Consider the following 24,217-nt stretch of genomic DNA (forward strand, 5'->3'; position numbering starts at 1 on the left):
TAAGGCTATAACACTGTAACGCCGTAATGCTGTGGTGCTGTAACACTATAACGCAGTAACACTGTAACGCAGTAACACTGTAACGCAGTAACGCTGTAACACTGTAACGCTGTAACACTATAACGCTGTAACACTGTAACGCTGTAACGCTGCAACACTGTAACGCTGTAACACTGTAACGCTGTAATGCTGTAACGCTGTGGTACTGTAACGCAGTAGCACTGTAACGCTGTAACACTGTAATGCTGTAACACTGTAACGCTGTAACACTGTAACGCTGTAATGCTGTAACGCTGTGGTGCTGTAACACTGTAACGCAGTAGCACTGTAACGCTGTAACACTGTAATGCTGTAACACTGTAACGCTGTAACACTGTAACGCAGTAGCACTGTAACGCTGTAACACTGTAATGCTGTAACACTGTAACGCTGTAACACTGTAACGCCGTAATGCTGTGGTGCTGTAATACTATAACGCAGTAACACTATAACGCAGTAATGCTGTAACACTGTAACGCAGTAACACTGTAACACTGTAACGCTGTAACACTGTCACAGAAATACACTAAAAATAAAGAAGAAGAATCGGAACATGAAAAATCCTCATATTGGAGAAATCCAACATGTGGCCTCGTTAAAGCAACGAGCATCAGCAGCTTCACCTGGACCAGCTCGTCCGCCATGTTGTTTAGTGACGTCATGGAGAGGGAGGCGGGGTTATAAGTCGAGAGGCGGGGCCATGACATCATCGTATTTAGCTAATGCGTGTCTCGCCCGTCCACATGTCAAAGCCGATGGCGACATTTTCTAATCTCTCCACTCTGGAAGCCGTTGAAACAAGAAACGTTCCGGCTGCTAGAGCACCGCGGGGACGACTGGTCAGAAACCGTGGTGACAGAAGCTGCGTTGCCATGGAGACGGGGCCTCAGTCTCAGGTCTGATGAGTCTCATCAAACTCTGACCTTCACTGTGAAATCTGGAGCATCGCTGTGGGAGGGAACTATTACCATCCGCTGTATGAACACTGGTTAACACACACTGGCTAATACACACTGGTTAACAGAATTACTTACTGTCAGTCACTGCTAGTTATTATCAGTATCAGACCAGCATCAGCAAAGATCTCAAAATTAAGAAAAACATCTAAAAAGCACATTTGATGGAGGAAGACGGTCGTAAGTCCTGAACTGTATTCTGCTCATTTCCATGGCAACGCAACCAGTGACCAGTGACCAGTGACTAGTGACTAGTGACTAGTGACTAGTGAACCAGTGACAATAAATGGTTCTTGTCGGTTCTCCGTCGCCCTGCTTTGCTGATGAACACATGAATGAAGCCCGACAGTGCCGGCTGCCAGCGTCTGGACCCGGCGGGGAACCGCGGCCAGCAGAACCATAAAACGGACCAGCAGCCGGAGGAAACCAGGAGGCAGCGGCTCACCGACAGGATCTGGTCTCCCCGCCGCAGCTCGCCGCTCAGGTCGGCCGGCCCGCCGGCGAGGATGAAGGAGACGAAGATGCCCTCGCCGTCCTCGCCGCCCACGATGTTGAAGCCCAGGCCCGTGGAGCCTTTGTGCAGAACCACCCTGCGCGGTTCCCTGTACAGACAGTTGAGGTAGAACATGAGCTCGGGGGAGTCGGAGGGTCGCAGCATCTTCACCACCGAGTCCTGCAGCCCAGCAGCTCCAACTCTGCTGCTCTGATCCACCGGGGGACGGTGCTCCACTTATCACTGCCCCCGATTCGCTCGCTCTCTCTCTCTCTCTCTCCGTCTCACACGCACACGCACACGCACACGCACACACACACACACACACACACACACACACACACACACACACACACACACACACACACACACACACACACACACGTGATAAAATAGGTTTTTCTTTGGAAAACTGGAATCCCGTTGAATAAATCAAACGTTACTTCGTCAGATCTAAAAGTGTTTTGGAGGACAAACGGGTCACATGACTGTGCTGCAGCGCCCCCGATGGCGGGCGGGAGGCACTGCACCGTGATGGATAACGTGTCAGTGTGCACTCATCACATAATCTTAATAATGGTCAAATGGAACATGAAATATTCTAATGGAACAAAAACAAAAAAACAGGTGAGATATCAGGATGAACGAGGTTCTTCATGTGTTCACAAACCCTCACCCAGTGTGGCTGTGTGGCTAATGCTAAAAGCTAACGGCAAGGTGACTTCCAGTGGTCTTGGTAAGTCCACGGTCCAGAATCGACCCTGCTGGACTGCTTTTAGACTCGCGAACCATCAGAAGGTGAATCTGTGTGGATTTGTCTATTAACTGTTTTTAATACTGTGGATTTGATGTCACATGACCGAGTGCTTCAAGTAAACATTCAAAGTGTCTTTGATCTTTTCCTTTTTGCAGAACAAAGTGGACTTTTCAAAGGTCTAACGGAGCTTTTCTCCCTCCATGTTAATGTGAACATGAGACTGAACTGTGGTTTGTTTGTTTGTTTGTTTGTTGGCTTGTTTGTTTGTTTGGTTCCTCCTGAATCTTGGCAGGACGAGGCGACAGACAAGCCTCACAGAGGAGGTGGCGGGGGGGGGGGGGTACCTGGTGAAGTCGGAGTCGGGGAACAGGCCTAAGGGACAGTGAGGGAGGGGGGCGGAGGGCAGGGGGCTGGTGGTGCACTCCACAGGGGAACAGTGTCGGGGGGGGGAAACCTTGTCACACAGTTTGTTCACCGTGCTGTAAACGGGCTCAGGAGGCCTACAGTAGGACACAAGAGCAAAGACGTTAGTGTCCAGACACCATGGGGGGGGGGGGGGGGCTGCAGGCGGGGGGCACAGAGGGATGATCAGACACAGCCGTGAAGAACAACACAATCGAAGGACAAAGACTCATGGCAGGAGGGAAATATAGACTGAATGAACAACGAAAAAACTGATGGAAACTTTTTCAGTCAAAACACAAGAATTGTTTTAGCAACAATGAGTCAATGTTACCAATGTTACCAATGTTATTAATGTTACCAATGTTATTAATGTTACCAATGTTACCAATGTTATTAATGTTACCAATGTTACCAATGTTACCAATGTTACCAATGTTATTAATGTTACCAATGTTACCAATGTTACCAATGTTATTAATGTTACCAATGTTACCAATGTTATTAATGTTACCAATGTTACCAATGTTACCAATGTTACCAATGTTATTAATGTTACCAATGTTATTAATGTTACCAATGATACCAATGTTATTAATGTTACCAATGTTACCAATGTTACCAATGTTATTAATGGTACCAATGTTACCAATATCACCAATGTTACCAATGTTACCAATGTTACCAATGCTACCAATGTTACCAATATCACCAATGTTACTAATGTTACCAATATCACCAATGTTACTAATGTTACCAATATCACCAATGTTACCAATGTTACCAATGTTACCAATGCTACCAATGTTACCAATATCACCAATGTTACTAATGTTACCAATATCACCAATGTTACCAAAATCACAAATGTTACTAATATCACCAATATCACCAATGTTATTAATGTTACCAATGTTACCAATGTTACCAATGCTACCAATGTTACCAATATCACCAATGTTACCAATATCACCAATGTTACCAATGTTACTAATATCACCAATGTTACCAATGTTACCAAAATCACCAATGTTACTAATATCACCAATATCACCAATGTTACCAATATCACCAATGTTACCAATGTTACCAATATCACCAATGTTACCGATGTTACCAATATTACCAATATCACTAATGTTGCCAATGTTACTAATATCACCAATATCACCAATGTTACCAATGTTACTAATATCACAAATATCACCAATATCACCAATGTTACCAATGTTACCAATATCACCAATATTACCAATGTTACCAATATCACCAATGTTACCAATGTTACCAATATCACCAATGTTACCAATGTTACCAATGTTATCAAATCTCACCAATGTCCCCAATGTCACCAATGCTACCAATGTTACCAATATCACCAATGTTACTAATGTTACCAAAATCACCAATGTTACCAATATCACCAATGTTACCAATGTTACTAATATCACCAATGTTACCAATGTTACCAAAATCACCAATGTTACTAATATCACCAATATCACCAATGTTACCAATATCACTAATGTTGCCAATGTTACTAATATCACCAATATCACCAATGTTACCAATGTTACTAATATCACAAATATCACCAATGTTACCAATGTTACCAATGTTACCAAATCTCACCAATGTCCCCAATGTCACCAATGCTACCAATGTTACCAATGTTACCAATGTTACCACAGATGAGAAAGTGATATTTGTGAGGCAAGGTTCTGAGTTGAACCCTACGTCGTCTGCTTCCTGACGTAGTCATGTTTGATGTTTTCCTCCACCTCTCATCACATCCTGTTCTAAGTCTGAGGAGTTTCCTCACTGCAGGGAAGTGAAGGTCAGTTAAAAAACCTCACTTCTCATTAAATGACTCAAATCCTACAAACCTCATCGACTCTCATAGAAAGAGAAAATAGAGTTTCTGTGTTTTTGCTGATAGAAGAATTTCCTGAAGTCGACATGCAGAAACTCCAACAGGAGACACGGAGACTCAAGGAGCCGAGAGCATGCAGAGACAGAGACAGAGACAGAGACAGAGACAGAGACAGAGACAGAGACAGAGACAGAGACAGACAGAGATAGACAGAGACAGAGACAGAGGCAGACAGAGGCAGACAGAGACAGAGACAGAGGCAGAGACAGAGACAGAGGCAGAGACAGACAGAGGCAGAGACAGAGACAGAGACAGAGACAGACAGAGACAGAGACAGACAGAGGCAGAGACAGAGGCAGAGACAGACAGAGACAGAGACAGAGACAGAGGCAGAGACAGAGACAGAGACAGAGACAGAGAGAGACAGACAGAGACAGAGAGAGACAGAGACAGAGGCAGAGACAGACAGAGACAGACAGAGACAGAGACAGAGGCAGAGACAGAGACAGAGGCAGAGACAGACAGAGGCAGAGACAGAGACAGAGACAGAGACAGAGACAGAGGCAGAGACAGACAGAGACAGAGACAGAGACAGAGACAGAGGCAGAGACAGAGACAGAGACAGAGACAGAGACAGAGACAGAGAGAGACAGACAGAGACAGAGAGAGACAGAGACAGAGGCAGAGACAGACAGAGACAGAGGCAGAGACAGAGACAGACAGAGACAGAGACAGAGGCAGAGACAGAGACAGAGAGAGACAGACAGAGACAGAGACAGAGACAGAGACAGAGACAGACAGGTGCTCATGCAGCTCACCTCAGCTGGAGGTGCTGGGAATTGAACTTGTGTCCTTCGTCCTCTAGTGACGAGTTTCTGACGGGAGGGAAACAAAACTACGTTTTAAAAAGACACTGACCCTCCGACAAAAACCTGGTCCCCCAGACCCCCAGACCCCCAGACCCCCAGACCCCCCAGGTCTGCAGCACACACACAGTGTCTGCAGGACAGTAATCTGAGAGGAGCTCCTGAGAGTAAACCTCTTAACCCCTCAGAGGACGGAGGACTAATCCTCCACACTTCTTCTGGACCAATCAGCAGGCTGGAGTCCCGCCTCCTGGAGGACCCCTGCTGTGAGGCGCCGTCCTGTCTGGCCTCGTCAGCCACCGTAGTTCACTGAGACAAGGGGACTAATGATTGAGGACTGTCCTGTGGACAGACATGTCGTTGATGACGGGGGTCATGTGATCGTCTCAGGACCACCTGACAGGAAGTCATTCGTCCATGAAGGGACAATGTCTCTCACTCGCAACGAGGTCAGAGTCACAATGCAACATCTGCCCACATCTGTACAAACCACTCGTCCAGGTAAGTCCTCATGTCCAGGTAAGTCCCCACGTTCAGGTAGGTCCTCACGTCCAGGTACGTCCTCACGGCCAGGTAAGTCCTCACATCCAGATAAGTCCCCATGTCCAGATACGTCCCCACGTCCAGGTAAGTCCTCATGTCCAGGTACGTCCTCACGTCCAGGTACGTCCTCACGTCCAGGTACGTCCTCACGTCCAGATAAGTCCCCACGTCCAGGTAAGTCCTCATGTCCAGGTACGTCCTCACGTCCAGGTAGGTCCCCATGTCCAGGTACGTCCCCACGTCCAGATAAGTCCCCACGTCCAGGTAAGTCCTCATGTCCAGGTACGTCCTCACGTCCAGGTACGTCCTCACGTCCAGGTAGGTCCCCACGTCCAGGTACGTCCCCACGTCCAGATAAGTCCCCACATCCAGGTAAGTCCCCATGTCCAGGTAAGTCCTCACATCCAGGTAAGTCCTCACGTCCAGGTAAGTCCTCACGTCCAGGTAAGTCCTCATGTCCAGGTAGGTCCTCACGTCCAGGTAAGTCCTCATGTCCAGGTGCGTCCCCATAAGACAGTCCACCTGAAAACATTGGAATCGTCCCTGAAAGACTTTAACCCTTCAACACCTCATGAAACCAAATAGAGAGGAAAGTAAACATTCTGTCTAGAAGGTGAGAAACACGCACGCACACACACACACACACACACACACACACACACACACACACACACACACACACACACACACACACACACACACACACACACACACACACACACACACACACACACACACACACACACACACACACACACACACACACAGTAGTGGATATGAAGCAGGTTATTACCGTAAGAAGGAAAAACCCTCCAACCTGTTCAGGTCCTCGTCCCTCAGCAGGTGCTTAGGGAGGGGGGGGTAATTCCCGGGGGAGGGGGGGGGCGGGGCCTGGTACTCCAGGGTTCCGGCAGTGACGGGGGAGGAGACGTGATTTTCCATGGCAGGAGGGAAAGCTGCAGAGGAAGGAGGAGACGGTCTTCACGTGTCTGTCCTCCACAGGGTAAGGTACATTTAACATGACCACATGTCCGCATGGACGTCAGTCACCCTGTACCGAGACACGTTGGACATGTTGGACACGTTGGACACGTTGGACACGTTGGACAGTCAGACGGTGGTCCACTACCCTACACTGAGTTATCAAACCAGAAAGTACGTTGGTCTCACAGTCCCTAGTAGAAGTAAAGTAGTCCTGACGTCTCTGCTGGTTGAGCTGAAGGTTCTGGTCCGTCTCAGACTGAGGACTCAACACCATGTCCCACAACGTCTCCCTGATCCACCCCCGTCCACCAGAAGACGCTGGACTTACAGTGCGTGACGTCAGGAGGACCGTAGGGCTCGGACAGGTACAGGTTGGAGGGCGTCCCCACCTTCAGGAACACCACGTCCGACGTGTTCTTCAGAATGGACACGGCGTCTTCATGAGACACTTCCTCCAGGCTGGAGCTGTTCACCTGACACACACACACACACACACACACACACACACACACACACACACACACACACACACACACACACACACACACACACACACACACACACACACACACACACACACAGTTCAGCCTGGAGGTGTAGGGCGCCCCCTGCTGGTCCCTGCAGGACGCTGGACGATGACAGATGGTCTGGAGACGAGTCCTCGGCGGGAGAAGCTCATTAAATTAAGTGCTGCTTAATGACGGGAAGCTGGTTGAGGATGGAGGAGGGTGGAGGAGGGTGGAGGAAGGTGGAGGAAGGTGGAGGAGGGTGGAGGAGGTGGAGGAGGGTGGAGCAGCTTGGAGGCAACAGGCTTCAGGACTTCATCATCGTACCGTCTGAACAATGGAGGACCATTTGGACGGTTTGGAAAAACAACATCTAACTATAAATACATGTCTCACTGCTTCAGCGTCTCTAGTTTCCACCTTTAACAGAGCAAACGGCTGAAAAGCTGCAGGTTCTGGTTCAACTGGTCTGAATCCTGAACTTTGAAATCTGATCGACGTGACGAGAAAATCTGAGGCTGATTTATTTTCACTAAACTCATTAAAACATCCATTTTCTAAAAGGGACGAATGAAGTTTCTGCTTCTATTTGTTTACAATGATGTTACTAAAAGTCTTAATAAGCACTCTCACCACTAGGGGGCGCTCCTCCAGTATAAATGTACTGGATTACAGTACTGGATTACAGTACTGGATTACAGTACTGGATTACAATGAAGTCAACTGGCTGAAAATGAAGAACGATGAAGAGCCTCACCTCAGAAATTGACCACCAGCTGCTGGTAAACAATATTATTGATTTGAACACTGAGGAACATGAGGAACACGAGGAACACGAGGAACACGAGGAACATGAGGAACATGAGGAACACGAGGAACATGAGGAACATGAGGACCATGAGGAACACGAGGAACACGAGGAACACAAGGAACACGGCAGCAAAAGTATTTAACACATAAACAATGGCAAGACAGAACTCTAGATATTATTTGAGCATTAAAGTATCGCTTGTTTTTCACTTTAGCAAATAGTGTGTGTGTGTGTGTGTGTGTGTGTGTGTGTGTGTGTGTGTGTGTGTGTGTGTGTGTGTGTGTGTGTGTGTGTGTGTCTCACCATGAGCAGCCTGTCTCCGACCTGCAGCCTCCCGTCCTTCTGAGCTGCTCCTCCATCGATGATCTTCGTCACATAGATGCTGTTGTCACAAGGAATGTGTTGGTTCCCCACTCCTCCTGCGATACTGAAGCCCAGACCTGCGTGTGTGTGTGTGTGTGTGTGTGTGTGTGTGTGTGTGTGTGTGTGTGTGTGTGTGTGTGGGGGGGGGGGGGTAATATTTACACTGGTCAGAAATCTTCCGCTGGTTAAACTGGTTCTTTTATTCCTGAAGGACGCTTCATGTCTTTTCTAAATCCAGTCGACCTTCAGAACTCAAACCTCAATAATCAGAGGTGAAGATCGTTTTTTATGTTGTTTTTCTTCACTAACGTCTTTATGCTCTGATGTCATTTGGAGAAACTCCAAAACATTTGATTCAAGTATTTGAACTGAAGTTCTTTTATTTTACAAGCTAAACCAACGTCTGCATGCAGGATTCTATGAAAGTTTAATGTTGAAATCCTCCACCAGGAAGAAATCCTTATTTTCTATGCACATTAATGTCATAAACACTTTTCTTCCCTGAAGGAAGCAGTTGGACGTTTCCTCCTCAAGCTGTTGTTGATATTTGACATTTGAACAGAATCACAAAACATCTCAAAGTAAAAACCACGAAACGTTCCAGTGGAACCTGTCGCTGAACGAGGTGAGGGTACGACGCTCCGTTCATCGGTGAAGTTCTCGATCCTTCCGTTGGACGAAGGGATGAGAAGTGAAGATGAGAACCCACCTTTGGGTCCCTTGACGAGTTTGACCTCCAGGACGGTTTCCAGCGTGGGCCGGCGGCGCCGGACGTGCAGCCGGACGATGGAACCGGCCACCTTCAGGGCCTCCACTGCCTTGCTGTGCGACACTTCGGACACGTCGGTGTCGTTCACCCGCAGGATGCAGTCGTTCACCCTGCGGAGGAACAGCAGGACCGGGTCAGACCACCGGGGGGCAGCGTGGCGCCAAACAGAGGGAACTCAATGTGGGGCATCGGCAAGTGAAGAGGGAACCTTTGTTAAGGTTCCTCTCTTATTGGGCCTCACATGAACCGGAACAAGGAAAGTCCAGTATGTCAGAGCTCCGTTTCCTCTGAAGGCTTCGTGTGAATCTCCAGAGAGACTCTGGCAGAAGATCAGAACTGTGTGGTGGAACTGAGAGCCGAGGCCAACCTGAGACGTCCGTCCTCTGACGCAGCTCCTCCCAGGATGATCTTAGTGATGAAGATACCCGGGTCGTCTCCAATGTGAGGGTTGTCTGTCCCTCCGGCGATGCTAAACCCCAAACCCGAGTTCCCCTGCAACCACGATACACGTTGATAACGTTAGACCGTCTCACACACGAGCTGCAGAAAATATCGTGGCCCGAGTCTGAGAGTCTGACTTCCAGTAAGAAACAGGTTTTATCTGACGGGAGAAAAAAACCAGAGGAACCAGGAGGACATGAGACGCTTTCAATGGATCAGATGCATCATGTAAAGTTTCAGAGTGACATCACTTCCTGTTCCATGGTGAACCATCAGACGTTCACTAGGCCACACCCTTTGATTTCTGACTAATTCTGATACGGTTTTCATCAGAAAGGACTGTTGGATGTTCAGGCTGAAGCTGAGCTCTCTTGGGTTTACTCTGTAGGAGGAGCTCAACTCCAGGATTTCAAAGTTAAAGCTGAATGACGGACATCCTGTTGGGTGGGTATCAGTCACTTCTTGTTGGGTGTAGAGTCTGGGTGTCAGTCACTTCCTGTTGGGTGTAGAGTCTGGGTGTCAGTCACTTCCTGTTGGGTGTAGAGTCTGGGTGTCAGTCACTTCCTGTTGGGTGTAGAGTCTGGGTGTCATGAGATCATGGTGCGTCCCGACCCGCTGTATGTGTCTCCCAAGGTAAAACGTGCTGCTGGTAGCAGATGTTACAGATGTTGAAACAAGGCAGGGGGCGCTATGGCCCATAAAAATAGAACTGTTTCACCACTTCTGACATGAGAGCTAATTTCAGGTGTCCAACAATGAACACAAAGACACAGAGTCAGACGTTTGTATGAATGAGTTCTAGTTTTGAGTTTGAAGGCTTTGTGACATCACAGATAAAACCGGCAGCCGTCTCAGAGTCGTCGCCATGGAGACGATATTTTCACAGAGAATCTAATGATCCACTAAAACAGCAGTAGATGAAATGTTTAAATAATGTTTAAACGTTTGACCGAGACAAACAGTCCAGTTTGAGCTCCGGCAGACAATTAAAAGATAATAATTGTGAACAAAGGTGGTTCTTTGTTCTATGTATAAAGTCTATACTCACACGTTCCAGAGTGATTTCCTCAAACTCGCATTCGATTTCCGTCCCGTTGACCTGAGAGAAGGATAGGAGGATGAGATGAGAGGTGAGGATCGTCATCACACATGCAACGATTGAGGCATATTGAAGATGTACTGGCTTCAGCCACCGGGCGGCGCTATCAAGGTGACTGTTTGGTGTTTTCTGTGTGAGTCTGGAGCCACGTTTCCACGATATTTCCCCTCTACGTTTAACAAAAAATGTCCCTCATGTCCACCTGGACCAGAGCTGCCATGAGCAGCCAGGCCTGTAGGGGGCAGTGTGACGAGAAGCGCTGATAGCTCCTCACAATCCTGGATAAAAAACACTGCGTCACAGTAAATCCCCGCCTCCCGTCTTCAGTTGGAAAAAGGAAAACAGAGCTTTTCTAAATCTGCTCTGAGTTTTCAGGACTCGTGCTTCGTGGCGAGTCGCAGCTGGTTTCCGTGGAAACGTAAGAAATGCAGAGAAACACAGCAGTTCTTTGTAAAAAAAAAAAAAAAAAGTCTGGTACGTGGAAAACGTGGCCCGACTCTCTCTCCCCTCAGACTCCTTGGCTCCGCCTCCTTCTGTCTGATTGCTGTTCCACCCTGATGTGTTCCACCTGCCGGATTGAGTGACTGTCTGCACCCGGTGCCTTCAGTATGTGAGGGACTTGCTTTGTGCTCTCTGGGTGTCAGTGTGTCTGTGCCCTCCTGCCAGCCTTTGTGGACGTCACTGCAACTGCAGATCAAAGTCTTTACAAAGTCTTTTATGTCTTTTATTCACAGAAAGCATCAACGTGTGAGAACAGTGGCCTCGTTTGCTTTGTATGTTTCGTTGCATGAAAACACAACATCGTCCTGCACGGAGATATTTCAGGCTTCGTTCTGACAAAAGGCTCAAAAGTACATAAAATGATAAACTCACATATGGAAGCGACTCCAGAGTGTCTGTGTTGACGATGACGGGAGCCGGGCTGGCCTGAAACACAGAGAACACAGAGAACGAGGATTAAAACACAGAGAATGCAGATTAAAACACAGAGAACACAGATTAAAATACAGAAAACCCAGTAAATCACATGGAAAACACAGAAAACAAGTCACAGGAAAAACACAGCCAGTAAACAGGATCACTTCCGTTTCCCAGATTCCCTCCTTCAGTTCTGCTCGTCACTGCAGGACCAGCTCAACAGGAGGAGCTGGCGGTAATAGATTACTTTTATCCGGTGGATACTTCCTGGTGGGACCCCGGGGAAACAATGTTTGAGAGAAATAGACCTTTTGCATACAGAGAAGATGTTTTACATCTTTGAGTTTCACTCATGAAAAAACCAAAATGCTGCATTTATATTTTTGTTCAGTGCAGAAGTGAGCAGACGATGACCCCGGTGGCCCCCCCGGTGGCCCCCCGGTGGCCCCGGTGGCCCCCCGGTGGCCCCCCGGTGGCCCCGGTGGCCCCCCGGTGGCCCCCCGGTGGCCCTCTGATAGGTGAAGCAGGTCGTCTCGGGTCACCGTTCCTCCATTCCTCTCCGGTCGGAGCTTCAACCTGTTGCTCCAGCAGACCATCGACCTCCTCCTCTGACTGAACGCCAGCGCCCCCTGGTGGCGCCTGGTCGTAGTGAAATCAATGGCGGACCGCCCGTGCCGACGCTCTGACCTGCAGCTCGTCCTCCGAGCGCCGCCTCTTCTTCATCCTGTCGGCCAGCGCCTGCTTCCAGCGGCACACGGTGACCAGCGAGGGCCAGGCCACGGGGCCCAGGCTCAGGTTGAGGCCCATGCTGAGGCTGCCCAGGTGGGGCGCCCAGCCGCGCAGGACGTCCATGGACAGCCTCTTCTTCAGGGCTCCCAGGGCCTCGGCGGCGTGGGGGGGCGCCAGCAGGTCGGGGGCGCTCCCGCCGCGCAGAGAGGAGCCCAGCAGGGAGCTGTTCATGAGGCGTTCCCACCGGTGCCTCCCCAGGAAAGTCATGCTGCAGCCCGGGGACGCGCCAGACCTCATTCCAGAGCCGCAGCGGTAGAGCGCAGTGCTGCGTGGACGCCGGTATGGACGTCGTGGAGCTGAGCCGGGCGGGGTGGGGGGTGGGGGGGGGGGGGGTGTCATTGCTCCGGGGCGCTGAAAGCCACGGGAAACACGAGCGACACAAAACTCAATATATCTGACAGGCTGAGAGCTGCAGTGGCCGGGGTCACAGGCAGGGGGCGGTGCTGCACACCACCGGGCTATAAACCACATCAGGCATCCATCGTACTGCCTGGGGGGGCTGGGGGGGGGGGGGGGGGGCAGATCTGTCAGGAAGCCCAACAAGATTAAGAGCAGATCAATAGAGCATGTCAGGAAAAGAGGCGGGACGACAGCCACTGCAGTGGGAGGTGGAGCTGAACGCTGGACACTCATGGAGCATCTTCCCCCTCCCGTCTCAGTGGCAGACGGGGGGTAGGGGGAGGGGGGGGGTTGATCCAGATGTGGTGCTGGAAGTGATCAGCAGTCACATTAGAACCTTCTCAGCAAAGATACTGAAGCAAGACGTGAAGAAACACCGAGTGGAGAAGCCAGAAGCGGCTGCAGCCCCTGAACATGAATAAGAGTCGACATTGTTTCATTCATCATTTCAGACTGGAGGTTTTTTTACTTGAATGACTTCAATATTGACGTCGTATAGAAACAACCACAACTCCAATGTAGAATGTGAATAAAGACCAGGCAGTAACAGCAGCTGCTCAGGAGGCGCCCCCTGCTGGCTGGATCAACCAGCTGCAGGGGTGGCGGTTCGGTACGGCCACAAGCTGCTGTCAAAGAAAATAGTTTGTCTGTTTGCACTTTATGTCTCTGTCTTGCACTTGATAAATACAAATACTTCATACAGAAGTCAGTTTAAAAGACACAATATCATCATGTGAACGTGACGCCAGACGACACAAACACCACGAGGACAAAACCAACTACAGGCACATGGTCACATGGGAGTTTAGGGCGGAGCCAGCGTCCCAACGAGGACGACGGCAAGGACAACACAAACAACGCCCATGCAGCACCTGGGGGACACCTGGGGGAACATCTGGGGGGCACCTGGGGGAATACCTGGGGGAACAGCTGGGGTAATACCTGGGGGAACAGCTGAGGGAACAGCTGGGGAACACCTGGGGAACACCTGGGGTAACACCTGGGGGGATATTTGGGGGGACACCTGGGGGAACACCTAGGGGACACCTCAGGAACACCTGGGGGAACACCTGGGGGGAAATTTGGGGGAACACCTGGGGGAACACCTAGGGGACACCTTGGGACACCTGGGGGAAAATTTGGGGGGGGAAATTTGGGGGAACACTTGGGGGAACATCTGGGGAACACCTGGGGGAAGACGGGATGAGTTCAGAGTCCAGGAGGGGAAATCAACACCAAATGAAATCAAACTTGCCATGTAGCTTGCTGTGGTCACACCCAGGTACGCAAGATCAAAGCGAGTAACCAGTGCAGGCTGCAGGTAAGAGATGAAAGACAAGGTCAGCTGCAGAAGAGGAGGAGCAGGAGGAGCAGGAGGAGGAGGAGGAGGAGGGTCTTTGTACCATAACACACACACACACACACACACACACACACACACACACACACACACACACACACACACACACACACACACACACACACACACACACACACACACACACACACACACACACACACACACCATATACAGGAGACCTGTAACTGTTTAACATGTTTCTCATCATCATCGTCATCATCTTCATCATCATCATCATCATCATCACTGCAGACAGACTGTAAGACGTGAGGACGAGGCGGTCGGGGGAGGGGTGGGCGGCGGCTGACCTTGAGAGGAGAGATGTGGGCGTGCGACACGTAGCCGTGGACATTCTCGATCTCGGACAGGTTCTTCTCCGACACGTGGACCAGCTCCGGGGGACAGACGTCATGAGGGAGACGAGGGAAACCCGGGTCCAGAGGAGAGTCGTCTTCTTGGTAGTGGTACTGCTGCAACACACAGTGGGGGGGATTTAAACATATATGTATATATATATACTGTGAAAGTAGCATTTAGTTGAAAGTGCTTTGATCTAGACCACTGAAGGTTGATCTGTTTACTGTCGGGGGAAAGTTTATTAAGAATGAACTGGTTGATTTTCTCGTTAAATCAAATCTCATGTTGTATTAAACTGTTGGAACGTCTACAATCGAGTCGATGAGTCGTCTACAATGACGTCTGTAGACGGAGGACATCCACATGATGATGATGATGATGATGAAGAAGCACAGAGGCCTGCTGGGAGATGACGGGGCAGTGCCTCCTGACCTCCTGACCTTGTGACCTGGTGTCACTGATGACCAACGTGAAGATGTGAAGGTCATGTGACCAACCGGCTGGTTCTGATCTGTCATGTGACCAACCGGCTGGTTCTGATCTGTCATGTGACCAACCGGCTGGTTCTGGTCGTCATGTGACCAACCGGCTGGTTCAACAACGTTCACTCAGTCACATTCATCCGTCCACAAACAAACACAAAGTCAGCAGAAGCAGAAGCTGGAGCTCGACAGCATGCTCCTTACCTCCATACCACCGTACCTCCATACCGCCATACCTCTATACCGCCATACCTCTATACCGCCATACCTCTATACCTCCATACCTCTATACCTCCGTACGTCTCTGTATTCAGAGATTGAAGTCAGAATTCTAACGTTTAAACTTTAAACAGTTTGATCTGAAAAAGTCTCAATCCCTTTACTGCATCATGAGAACACACACACACACACACACACACACACACACACACACACACACACGCACGCGCGCACGCACACACACACACACAGTTGCTGGGTCAGGGAGCAATGTTGCTGCTCCAGTTCTCGTTCTTCAGATTTCTGCAGCAGCGACGTCGGGATGTGATGAGAAGTCTGGAGGACCCAGAGTGAGGTCTTCCCGTCTTTCTTCTCTTTGATCTCATGGTTCAATAAACTGCTACACTCTACAGACCCTCGTCTTTGATGCTTAGCGAGTCGTAGGAACGATTCCTCCATCAGAGACTCTGGTCAGAGAGCTGAAGCTCTGCCAGCAGGGGGCGCTGTGACCCTGGAAACATCTTCCTGAAGAAACAACCTGCTCTGCCAGCAGGGGGCGCTGTGACCCTGGAAACACCTTCCTGAAGAAACAACTTCCCTCATTGACGAAACTCCTGAAGAGGCTGAAGGTGAAGGAAGGTCTAGAGAACCTCTGACTGTTCTATTGGTCGTGTTCTACTGCTCATGTTCTACTGGTTTGTTCTACTGGTCGTGTTCTACTGGTAGTGTTCTATTGGTTTGTTTTACTGGTCATGTTCTACTGGTAGTGTTCTACTGGTAGTGTTCTACTAGTAGTGTTCTACTGGTTTGTTCTACCAACAAACCAGTAGAACCTGCTGAGGGTGAATGACTCATCACATTCACACTCTCACTCCATCACTCCGCCACTCCATCACTCCGTCACTCCATCAGGACCAGTTCAGGGTTCAGGGTCTTGCCCAAGGACACTTCGCCATGAAGGCAGGCAGAGAATTGAACCTGCAACCTTCCGTTTCCAAGCGTCACGCCGGCCTCTCAATCAGACATATTGTTCTTAAACCAACACCTGTGACAGATGTGCAGCTAGAGGAGAAGGAGGAAGAGGAGGAGGAAGAGGAGGAAGAGGAAGAGGAAGAGGAGGAAGAGGAAGAGGAAGAGGAGGAGGAGGAGGAAGAGGAGGAGGAAGAGGAGGAAGAGAAGGAAGGATGAAGACTCAGAGGGACGACGGCCTCATTCAGTCACTGAACTTCACTTCTGCTGCTGCAGGAAATCAACTGTAATGCTGGAGTCACTAGCCTGAGGTGGGCTGGTCCTCCTTAACGGAGCCCCCCCCCCCCCCCCCCACTGGTCGTGTTCTACCAACGAACCAGTAGAACCCCCCCCTCCACCTACCTTACATCCAAACACCAGAGACAGAGTGTTGTTGGAGCAGGCGACTCTGCAGTGGCACAGCAGGGGGTCTGGACTCTTCACAATGGGACACATCCTGCAAGACCCCCAGATCCAGAACCACCAAGACCACCAGGGACTCCAGATCCAGAACCACCAAGACCACCAGGGACTCCAGATCCAGAACCACCAAGACCACCAGGGGATCCAGATCCAGAGTCACCAAGACCACCAGGGACTCCAGATCCAGAGCCCTGGGACTATAGAGCATCTAGCGACAAAGCAAGTGAGCTACAGAGCTTCTCTACATACAGGCACACACTGACCCCCCCTCCTCTCTCTCTCTCTCTCTCTCTCTCTCTCTCCTCCCCTCTCCCTCTCTTCAGTGACGACATGATGAGAATGGATGGAGAAGGTTCTCTTTCTCTCTCTCACTCTCCCTCTCTTGTTCTCTCTCTCTCTAGCTCTCCCTCACTCTCTCTCCCCCTCCCTCTCCCACTCCCCCCTTCTCTCCCTCTCTCTCCCCCCTCACTCCCCCCCCAAGACCTTCAGGTCTTCAGGTGTGAATCTTCAGGTGTGAATCTTCAGGTGTGAATCTTCAGGTGTGAATCTTCAGGTGTGAATCTTCAGGCAGGTGAATATACAACACGCCAGCACACGTTCTGCCACATGGTTCTACTTCCTGATGTTTACAAACACAAAAGCTAAATCTTTTGGTTTCCAGGTTCTAAACTTTCAAAAACTTCAGGCTCCTTCAGAAGAACTCAAAGTATTCAGGATCCTGGAGAATGTCACCTGACCTCACTGGTCACCTGACCTCACAGTCACCTGACCTCACTGGTCACCTGACCTCACTGGTCACCTGACCTCACAGTCACCTGACCTCACTGGTCACCTGACCTCACAGTCACCTGACCTCACAGGTCACCTGACCTCACTGGTCACCTGACGTCACTGGTCACGTGACCTCACTGGTCACGTGACCTCACTGGTCACCTGACTTCACTCAGTCACAATCCTGAACCACCAATCAGATTGGATCAATACATTTTAGTCTTGATCAGCAGGTTGTGCAACGCTGGTCCAGGACCATCCAGACACACTTTCTCTGTCCCGGACAAGACGTGGGACACACACACACACACACACACACACACACACACACACACACACACACACACACACACACACACACACACACACACACACACACACACACACACACACACACACACACACACACACACACACACACACACACACACACACTTTTTGCCTCTCACTTAGAAATACTCAACAGTGAACATGAAAGTCTTTTCTTACCTCCATCTTTTTCTTCATTCTCCTCCTGCATGGACGTGTGTGTGTGTGTGTGTGTGTGTGTGTGTGTGTGTGTGTGTGTGTGTGTGTGTGTGTGTGTGTGTGTGTCAGTGGTTCAGGGACAGCAACGACTTGCTTCCCTGTCGCTGCGGCAAACCGGTTCCCTCCCACTCTGCACCGGTGCTGGACCAGCTGCAGCACTCACACACACACACACACACACACACACACACACACACACACACACACACACACACACACACACACACACACACACACACACACACACACACACACACACACACAGAGCTCCTATCTGCACCCTAAACTGAGCACCTGAAGTCTCTGGGCTCTGAAATAGTTTCTATTAAATAAAATATTTTATTCTTCAACGAAAAACATGAAAAGTGTTCTGATATTCAAACGTGTCAAAAAATGAAGAACTCGATCGATCGCCGGCCCCGTACTGTTGTACTTTACTGCTTCCTCAGAGAGGTGTGTGTGTGTGTGCGTGTGTGTGTGTGTGTGCGTGTGTGTGTGTGTGTGTGTGTGTGTGTGTGTGTGTGTGTGTGTGTGTGTGTGTGTGTGTGTGTGTTCTCATGATGCAGTAAAAGGCAGAATTGCAAGGGAAAGAATTGACGTCAATGTTAAACCAGGATTGAGACTTTTTACAGATCAAACTGTTTAAAGGTTAAAGAACAACGTTAGAATTCTGATGTCAACGTCGCCACGCCCACTGGCCACGCCCACTGACCACGCCCACTGAGTGTCCAGAACAAAGCGTGATGGAGGACGAGGCTCTCAGGCTCAGCAGCGACCCGCCGCCTCACATCGACGCTGTGTGACGACTTTAAACAGCCATTAGCATCAAGCTAGAGCTATTAGCAGGCTATTAGCAGTGGCGCTAGCATAGCACAGCAGCACCACCTCCATGTGGAGCGTTTTCAGAGGAGGAGGCGTCTCGTTGTGACTCGTGACGCCGGAGGACAGAAGGAAGTAACGTTACCGTCGCTAACGTTTGATAAATTAATTCACTTTGAATTGTGCAACGTGAGCTTGAGCTCCGCGCACCGCGGTGGTGCTAGCTAGCTGTGTTTGTGTTTGGTTACTGTCAGTAGCTAGTGGCTAAACATCTGTGTTTAGCTAACGTTAGCTAGAAATAGCAAATAATGCTGGCATGAATGGTAACGGAGGCTAGCTTACAGCTAGCAGAACACCGCTATCTAGCCACTAGCATCACCAAAGCGTAGCGCTGCTAGCGACGGTAGCTAGCAGATTGTAGTAACTTTAGACGCATCTGTTCAACGTTACGTTTGACAATTCATGGCAATTCTTGGCGTTAGCTTGATCATGCGCTGGTCGTTTCCCAGCGAAACATTAGACTGACGTTTGCTAGCTTAGCATCAAGAGTCACTGAAGTTAGTTCACCAAAGAACGTCGACTGACGGAGGCGAGGAAACGTCCGTAGAATAATCCACTGTTCTATTAAATAATCCTTTTATAAAGAACGTTTTATAAAGAACGTTTTATAAAGAATGTTTTATAAATAACGTTTTATAAACATTTTATGAATAACGTTTTATAAAGAACGTTTTATAAACAATATTTTATAAACATTTGATGAAAAACGTTTTATAAAGAACGTGACTCACACCATCACACCAGTAAACAGACTTGATCTTCCAACACCAGAGAAACTCGCCGTTTCCCTCCTCCTCCTCCTTCGACCAGAAGAATTACGTAACACAACCCCCCCCCCCAGCCCCCCCAGGCCTCCCTGACGGAGGAGAACCCTCCTCCACCCTCTCGGGGACGGTGGAGGAGAGGAAGCAGGAGAAGCCTGACGTCAGACTGACTCGGCTCTCGTCTTATGTAATCCTCACTAGCGACGCGTCAGCAGAGCCGCTGGATCTGAAGGGTTCCGCTCTGCAGCTCCGTCACCTCGTCTCTACAGGGTCTGGATCTGAAGGGTTCCTCTCCGTCACCTCGTCTCTACAGAGTCTCTGGTCCCAGAAACCACATGAAGTCAATCTGGAGCAACGACACGTATTTAGTCTTCAGAACCAGAAACACGCAGCTTCACTGCAGGATGCAGAATCTACAATCCAGAATCCAGAATGCAGAATGCAGAATCCACAATCCAGAATCCAGAATCCAGGATCCAGAATGCAGAATCCAGAATCCAGAATGTAGAATCCAGAATGCAGAATCCAGAATCCAGTATGTAGAATCCAGAATGCAGAATCCAGAATCCAGAATGCAGAATCCACAATCCACAATCCACAATCCAGTATGTAGAATCCAGGATCCAGAATCCAGAATCCAGGATGCAGAATCCAGAATGCAGAATCCTCAATCCAGAATCCAGAATCCAGGATCCAGAATCCAGTATGTAGAATCCAGAATGCAGAATCCAGAATCCAGTATGTAGAATCCAGAATGCAGAATCCAGAATCCAGAATGCAGAATCCAGAATCCAGTATGTAGAATCCAGAATCCAGGATCCAGAATGCAGAATCCAGAATCCAGAATCCTCAATCCAGAATCCAGGATCCAGAATCCAGGATGCAGAATCCAGTATGCAGAATCCAGAATCCAGGATGCAGAATCCAGTATGCAGAATCCAGAATCCTCAATCCAGAATCCAGAATCCAGGATCCAGAATCCAGGATCCAGAATCCAGGATGCAGAATCCAGAATCCAGAATGCAGAATGCAGAATGCAGAATGCAGAATGCAGAATCCAGAATCCAGGATGCAGAATCCAGAATCCAGAATGCAGAATGCAGAATGCAGAATCCAGAATCCAGAATCCAGGATGCAGGATCCAATATGCAGAATACTGGCTCGTGCTGCAGTGTCACAAAGGTCACCAGGTCACGGCAGTAAAGGTCACACGAGTCTTTTTCTCACTCCAAGTGAAGTCTCTGGTTCTTACAAATGCAAGATGAACCAGTTTAATGAATATATATAATGAATATATATAATGAATATATATAATGAATATAGCGAATGGGTTCAAACAGTAGACATATAAACATATAAACACATTTCCTGGTGTCTCTTTAGTGGTTAAAAGTTGTAGGTTCTAGAAGGTAAAGTGAATGTAAGTCACTTCTTGAGTTTATTTTAATAAACGTCTGTTTTGTCTGTAATTACAAACCAGCGACAGGGAAACTGCTGACTCATCAGTGACCTGCTGGTACAAAGCCGGTGATGAATGTGGAGACGGGGGTAAAAACATCGCTGACACAGCGTTTCGACATGGAAATACCTTTGATCTGATTTCAGATCTCTTGACAGAGTTCAGGTCCAACGAGGAAAGTCACTCTGGAGGAAACTGACCTCAAACTGAAGCAACTCTACCTCCAGACCACCGGGGGCGCATTCACCACGTCACTCAGTTTACCTGCAGTTTCTCTTCAGGAGGACATTCATGTCACCATCAGACCAGGAGGACATTCATGTCACCATCAGACCAGGAGGACATTCATGTCACCATCAGACCAGGAGGAAACAACCTGAAGCATCAGACCAACAACCAGGAAGTAAAATCTTCTCACACTAATGCCCCCCCCCCCCCCCCCCCCCCCCCCCCCCCCCACTAACAACCAGTGCCCCTGCCTACAGTGGAACATTGCAGCTCTGCAGCTCCTCCAGGAAGCTCCGCCCCCTTTCTGCTCCAGTCCACCATACTGAACCACCAGCAGAGCAGCAGAGTAGCAGAGTAGCAGCAGAGCAGCAGAGTAGCAGCAGAGCAGCAGAGTAGCAGCAGAGTAGTAGCAGAGCAGCAGAGTAGCAGCAGAGCAGCAGAGTAGCAGCAGAGTAGTAGCAGAGCAGCAGAGTAGCAGCAGAGTAGTAGCAGAGCAGCAGAGTAGCAGCAGAGCAGCAGAGTAGCAGCAGAGTAGTAGCAGAGCAGCAGAGTAGCAGCAGAGCAGCAGAGTAGCAGCAGAGTAGCAGCAGAGTAGCAGAGCAGCAGAGTAGCAGCAGAGTAGCAGCAGAGTAGTAGCAGAGCAGCAGAGTAGCAGAGCAGCAGAGTAGCAGAGCAGCAGCAGAGCAGCAGAGCAGCAGAGTAGCAGCAGAGTAGTAGCAGAGCAGCAGAGCAGCAGAGTAGCAGCGCAGCAGAGCAGCAGCAGAGCCGCATGCACATGCAAACACCCTGACACAAGGAGCCACAGCCTGCCTCCACCTGCAGTCTGCCTCCACCTGCAGTCTGCCTCCACCTGCAGTCTTACCTTCGTGGTGACAAGACAAAGACAATCCATGCTGGAGCTCTGAGCTCATCCTCATCCTCACTACTGCTGCAGCCAGAGAGGAGGCAGCAGCACACACACACACACACACACACACACACACACACACACACACACACACACACACACACACACACACACACACACACACACACACACACACACACACACACACACACACACACACACACACACACACACACACACACACACACACACACACACACGCTGAGCAGTTGATCTCCCAACAATCCAAAATCATTCTTCTCTCCTCCCCCTCTTTTCTCTCTCTCTCTCTCTCTCTCTCTCCTCCCCCTCTTTTCTCTGTCTCTCTCTCCTCTCTCTCTCTCTCTCTCCTCCCCCTCTTCTCGCTCTCTCCTCCTCTCTCTCTCCAGGCTTGGCAGAGCAACAGAAAGAGGAGATGAAAGTGAAGGACGAGTCATAAAGTGACTTCCAGGGTCGGTGAAACATCAAAGTGAGGTCCAGAGTGAAACACCTGCTGAACGCCTCTATAGACACGTGACGGTAGAATTCATCAGCAGCATCTTTTTGGACGACTCGTCTACTGACGACTCTACAACTCTTCAACAAGTCCTCCTGTAGGCGGAGTCACGCCAGGAAGCCAATCACAAGGCAGCACTGCTCCAGGCCCCGCCCCCTCTGCGTCTCATTATCTGTCTCTGGAGGGGAACTGAGAGCCGACGGGAATCAAACACAGCAGCCTGATAATCAATAATGTGCTCATTCAGATGAAGACATGAACTCATTCAGATGAAGACATGAACTCATTCAGATGAAGACATGAACTTATTAAGTCGTAGTGAAAGTGTGAGAAAAGATAAAGTTTATCTAATGTTGCACTGAAACCAAACTTCTGACCTGTAAATAGTTTTCTATCAGTTTAGTTTGAGTGAAGCTGCTTCACAAAGAGACAACCTGCACTTTGATCTGTCCTCCGGGGAGGACAGCCTCCAGGGAAGACAGAGCTGTCCTCCAGGGAGGACAACCTCCGGGGAGGACAGCCACCAGGGAGCACAGCTCCGTCCTCCAGGGAGGACAGCCACAACAAGACAACCTGCACTTTGATCCGTCCTCCGGGGAGGACAGCCTCCAGGGAGGACAGCTCCGTCCTCCGGGGAGGACAGCCTCCAGGGAGGACAGCTCCGTCCTCCGGGGAGCACAGCCTCCAGGGAGGACAGCTCTGTCCACAGTTGTAATGTCCACACTCAGTCCTGCTACCTGCCGGCTGGACGTGTCCTGCTGAAGAGACGAGTTGCAGAGTTTCACCTGAATTACTGCCTTCATTGGTGGACGGACGGCGGAGACACTCCTGAGCTCCTTCAGCCGCTCAGACTCTCTGACACGCTAACAAGCTAACAAGCTAATCCTGCAGGAGGCTTTACTGCCTTACAGGCAGGACCTCCTCATGCTCCTCCTCCTGCTCCTCCTCCTGCTCCTCCTCTCCGGCTCCTCCATTAGGAGCTTCAGGAGGGTCTGAGGAGGTCTGCCCCCCCCAGGAGGGTCTGAGGAGGAGAAAGCTCACCTGGGAGGTCTTGGCACGGCCCCCTGCTGGCTCTCGGGGCTCTGGGCTGCTGGGCTCCCCCTGCTGGACACAACAAACATCTGCATGAACAACTCTGGACAACCCAGAACACCTGGACCTGTGTGTACTGCAAGTACCTGGAGGTACTACACTGGTACCTAGAGGTATTTTCCCTGGTACTTAGAGGTATTTCCCCTGGTACCTGGAGGTATCTACACTGGTACCTAGAGGTATTTTCACTGGTACCTGGAGGTATCTACACTGGTACCTAGAGGTATTTTCCCTGGTACCTGGAGGTATCTACACTG

At 49.7% G+C, this 24,217-nt stretch overlaps 1 protein-coding gene across 1 annotated transcript in view; it reads right to left on the reverse strand.

Annotated features, from left to right (window-relative positions):
* The window catches only part of dlg2 (discs, large homolog 2), a gene marked incomplete at its 3' end in the record, with an annotated part of 47,043 nt that overhangs the window by 16,356 nt on the left and 6,470 nt on the right, over nucleotides 1-24,217 (reverse strand). Inside the window, 13 exon segments of the mRNA XM_080508705.1 lie at nucleotides 1,441-1,597; nucleotides 2,590-2,745; nucleotides 5,339-5,395; nucleotides 6,723-6,885; nucleotides 7,242-7,386; nucleotides 8,534-8,688; nucleotides 9,303-9,472; nucleotides 9,730-9,854; nucleotides 10,852-10,902; nucleotides 11,776-11,829; nucleotides 14,264-14,323; nucleotides 14,677-14,838; nucleotides 23,910-23,972. Coding sequence (XP_080364831.1) covers nucleotides 1,441-1,597; nucleotides 2,590-2,745; nucleotides 5,339-5,395; nucleotides 6,723-6,885; nucleotides 7,242-7,386; nucleotides 8,534-8,688; nucleotides 9,303-9,472; nucleotides 9,730-9,854; nucleotides 10,852-10,902; nucleotides 11,776-11,829; nucleotides 14,264-14,323; nucleotides 14,677-14,838; nucleotides 23,910-23,972 — 1,518 coding nt within the window.

This window comes from Blennius ocellaris (genome assembly GCF_963422515.1).
Source record: "Blennius ocellaris genome assembly, chromosome: 14".
Taxonomy (NCBI): Eukaryota; Metazoa; Chordata; class Actinopteri; order Blenniiformes; family Blenniidae; genus Blennius; species Blennius ocellaris.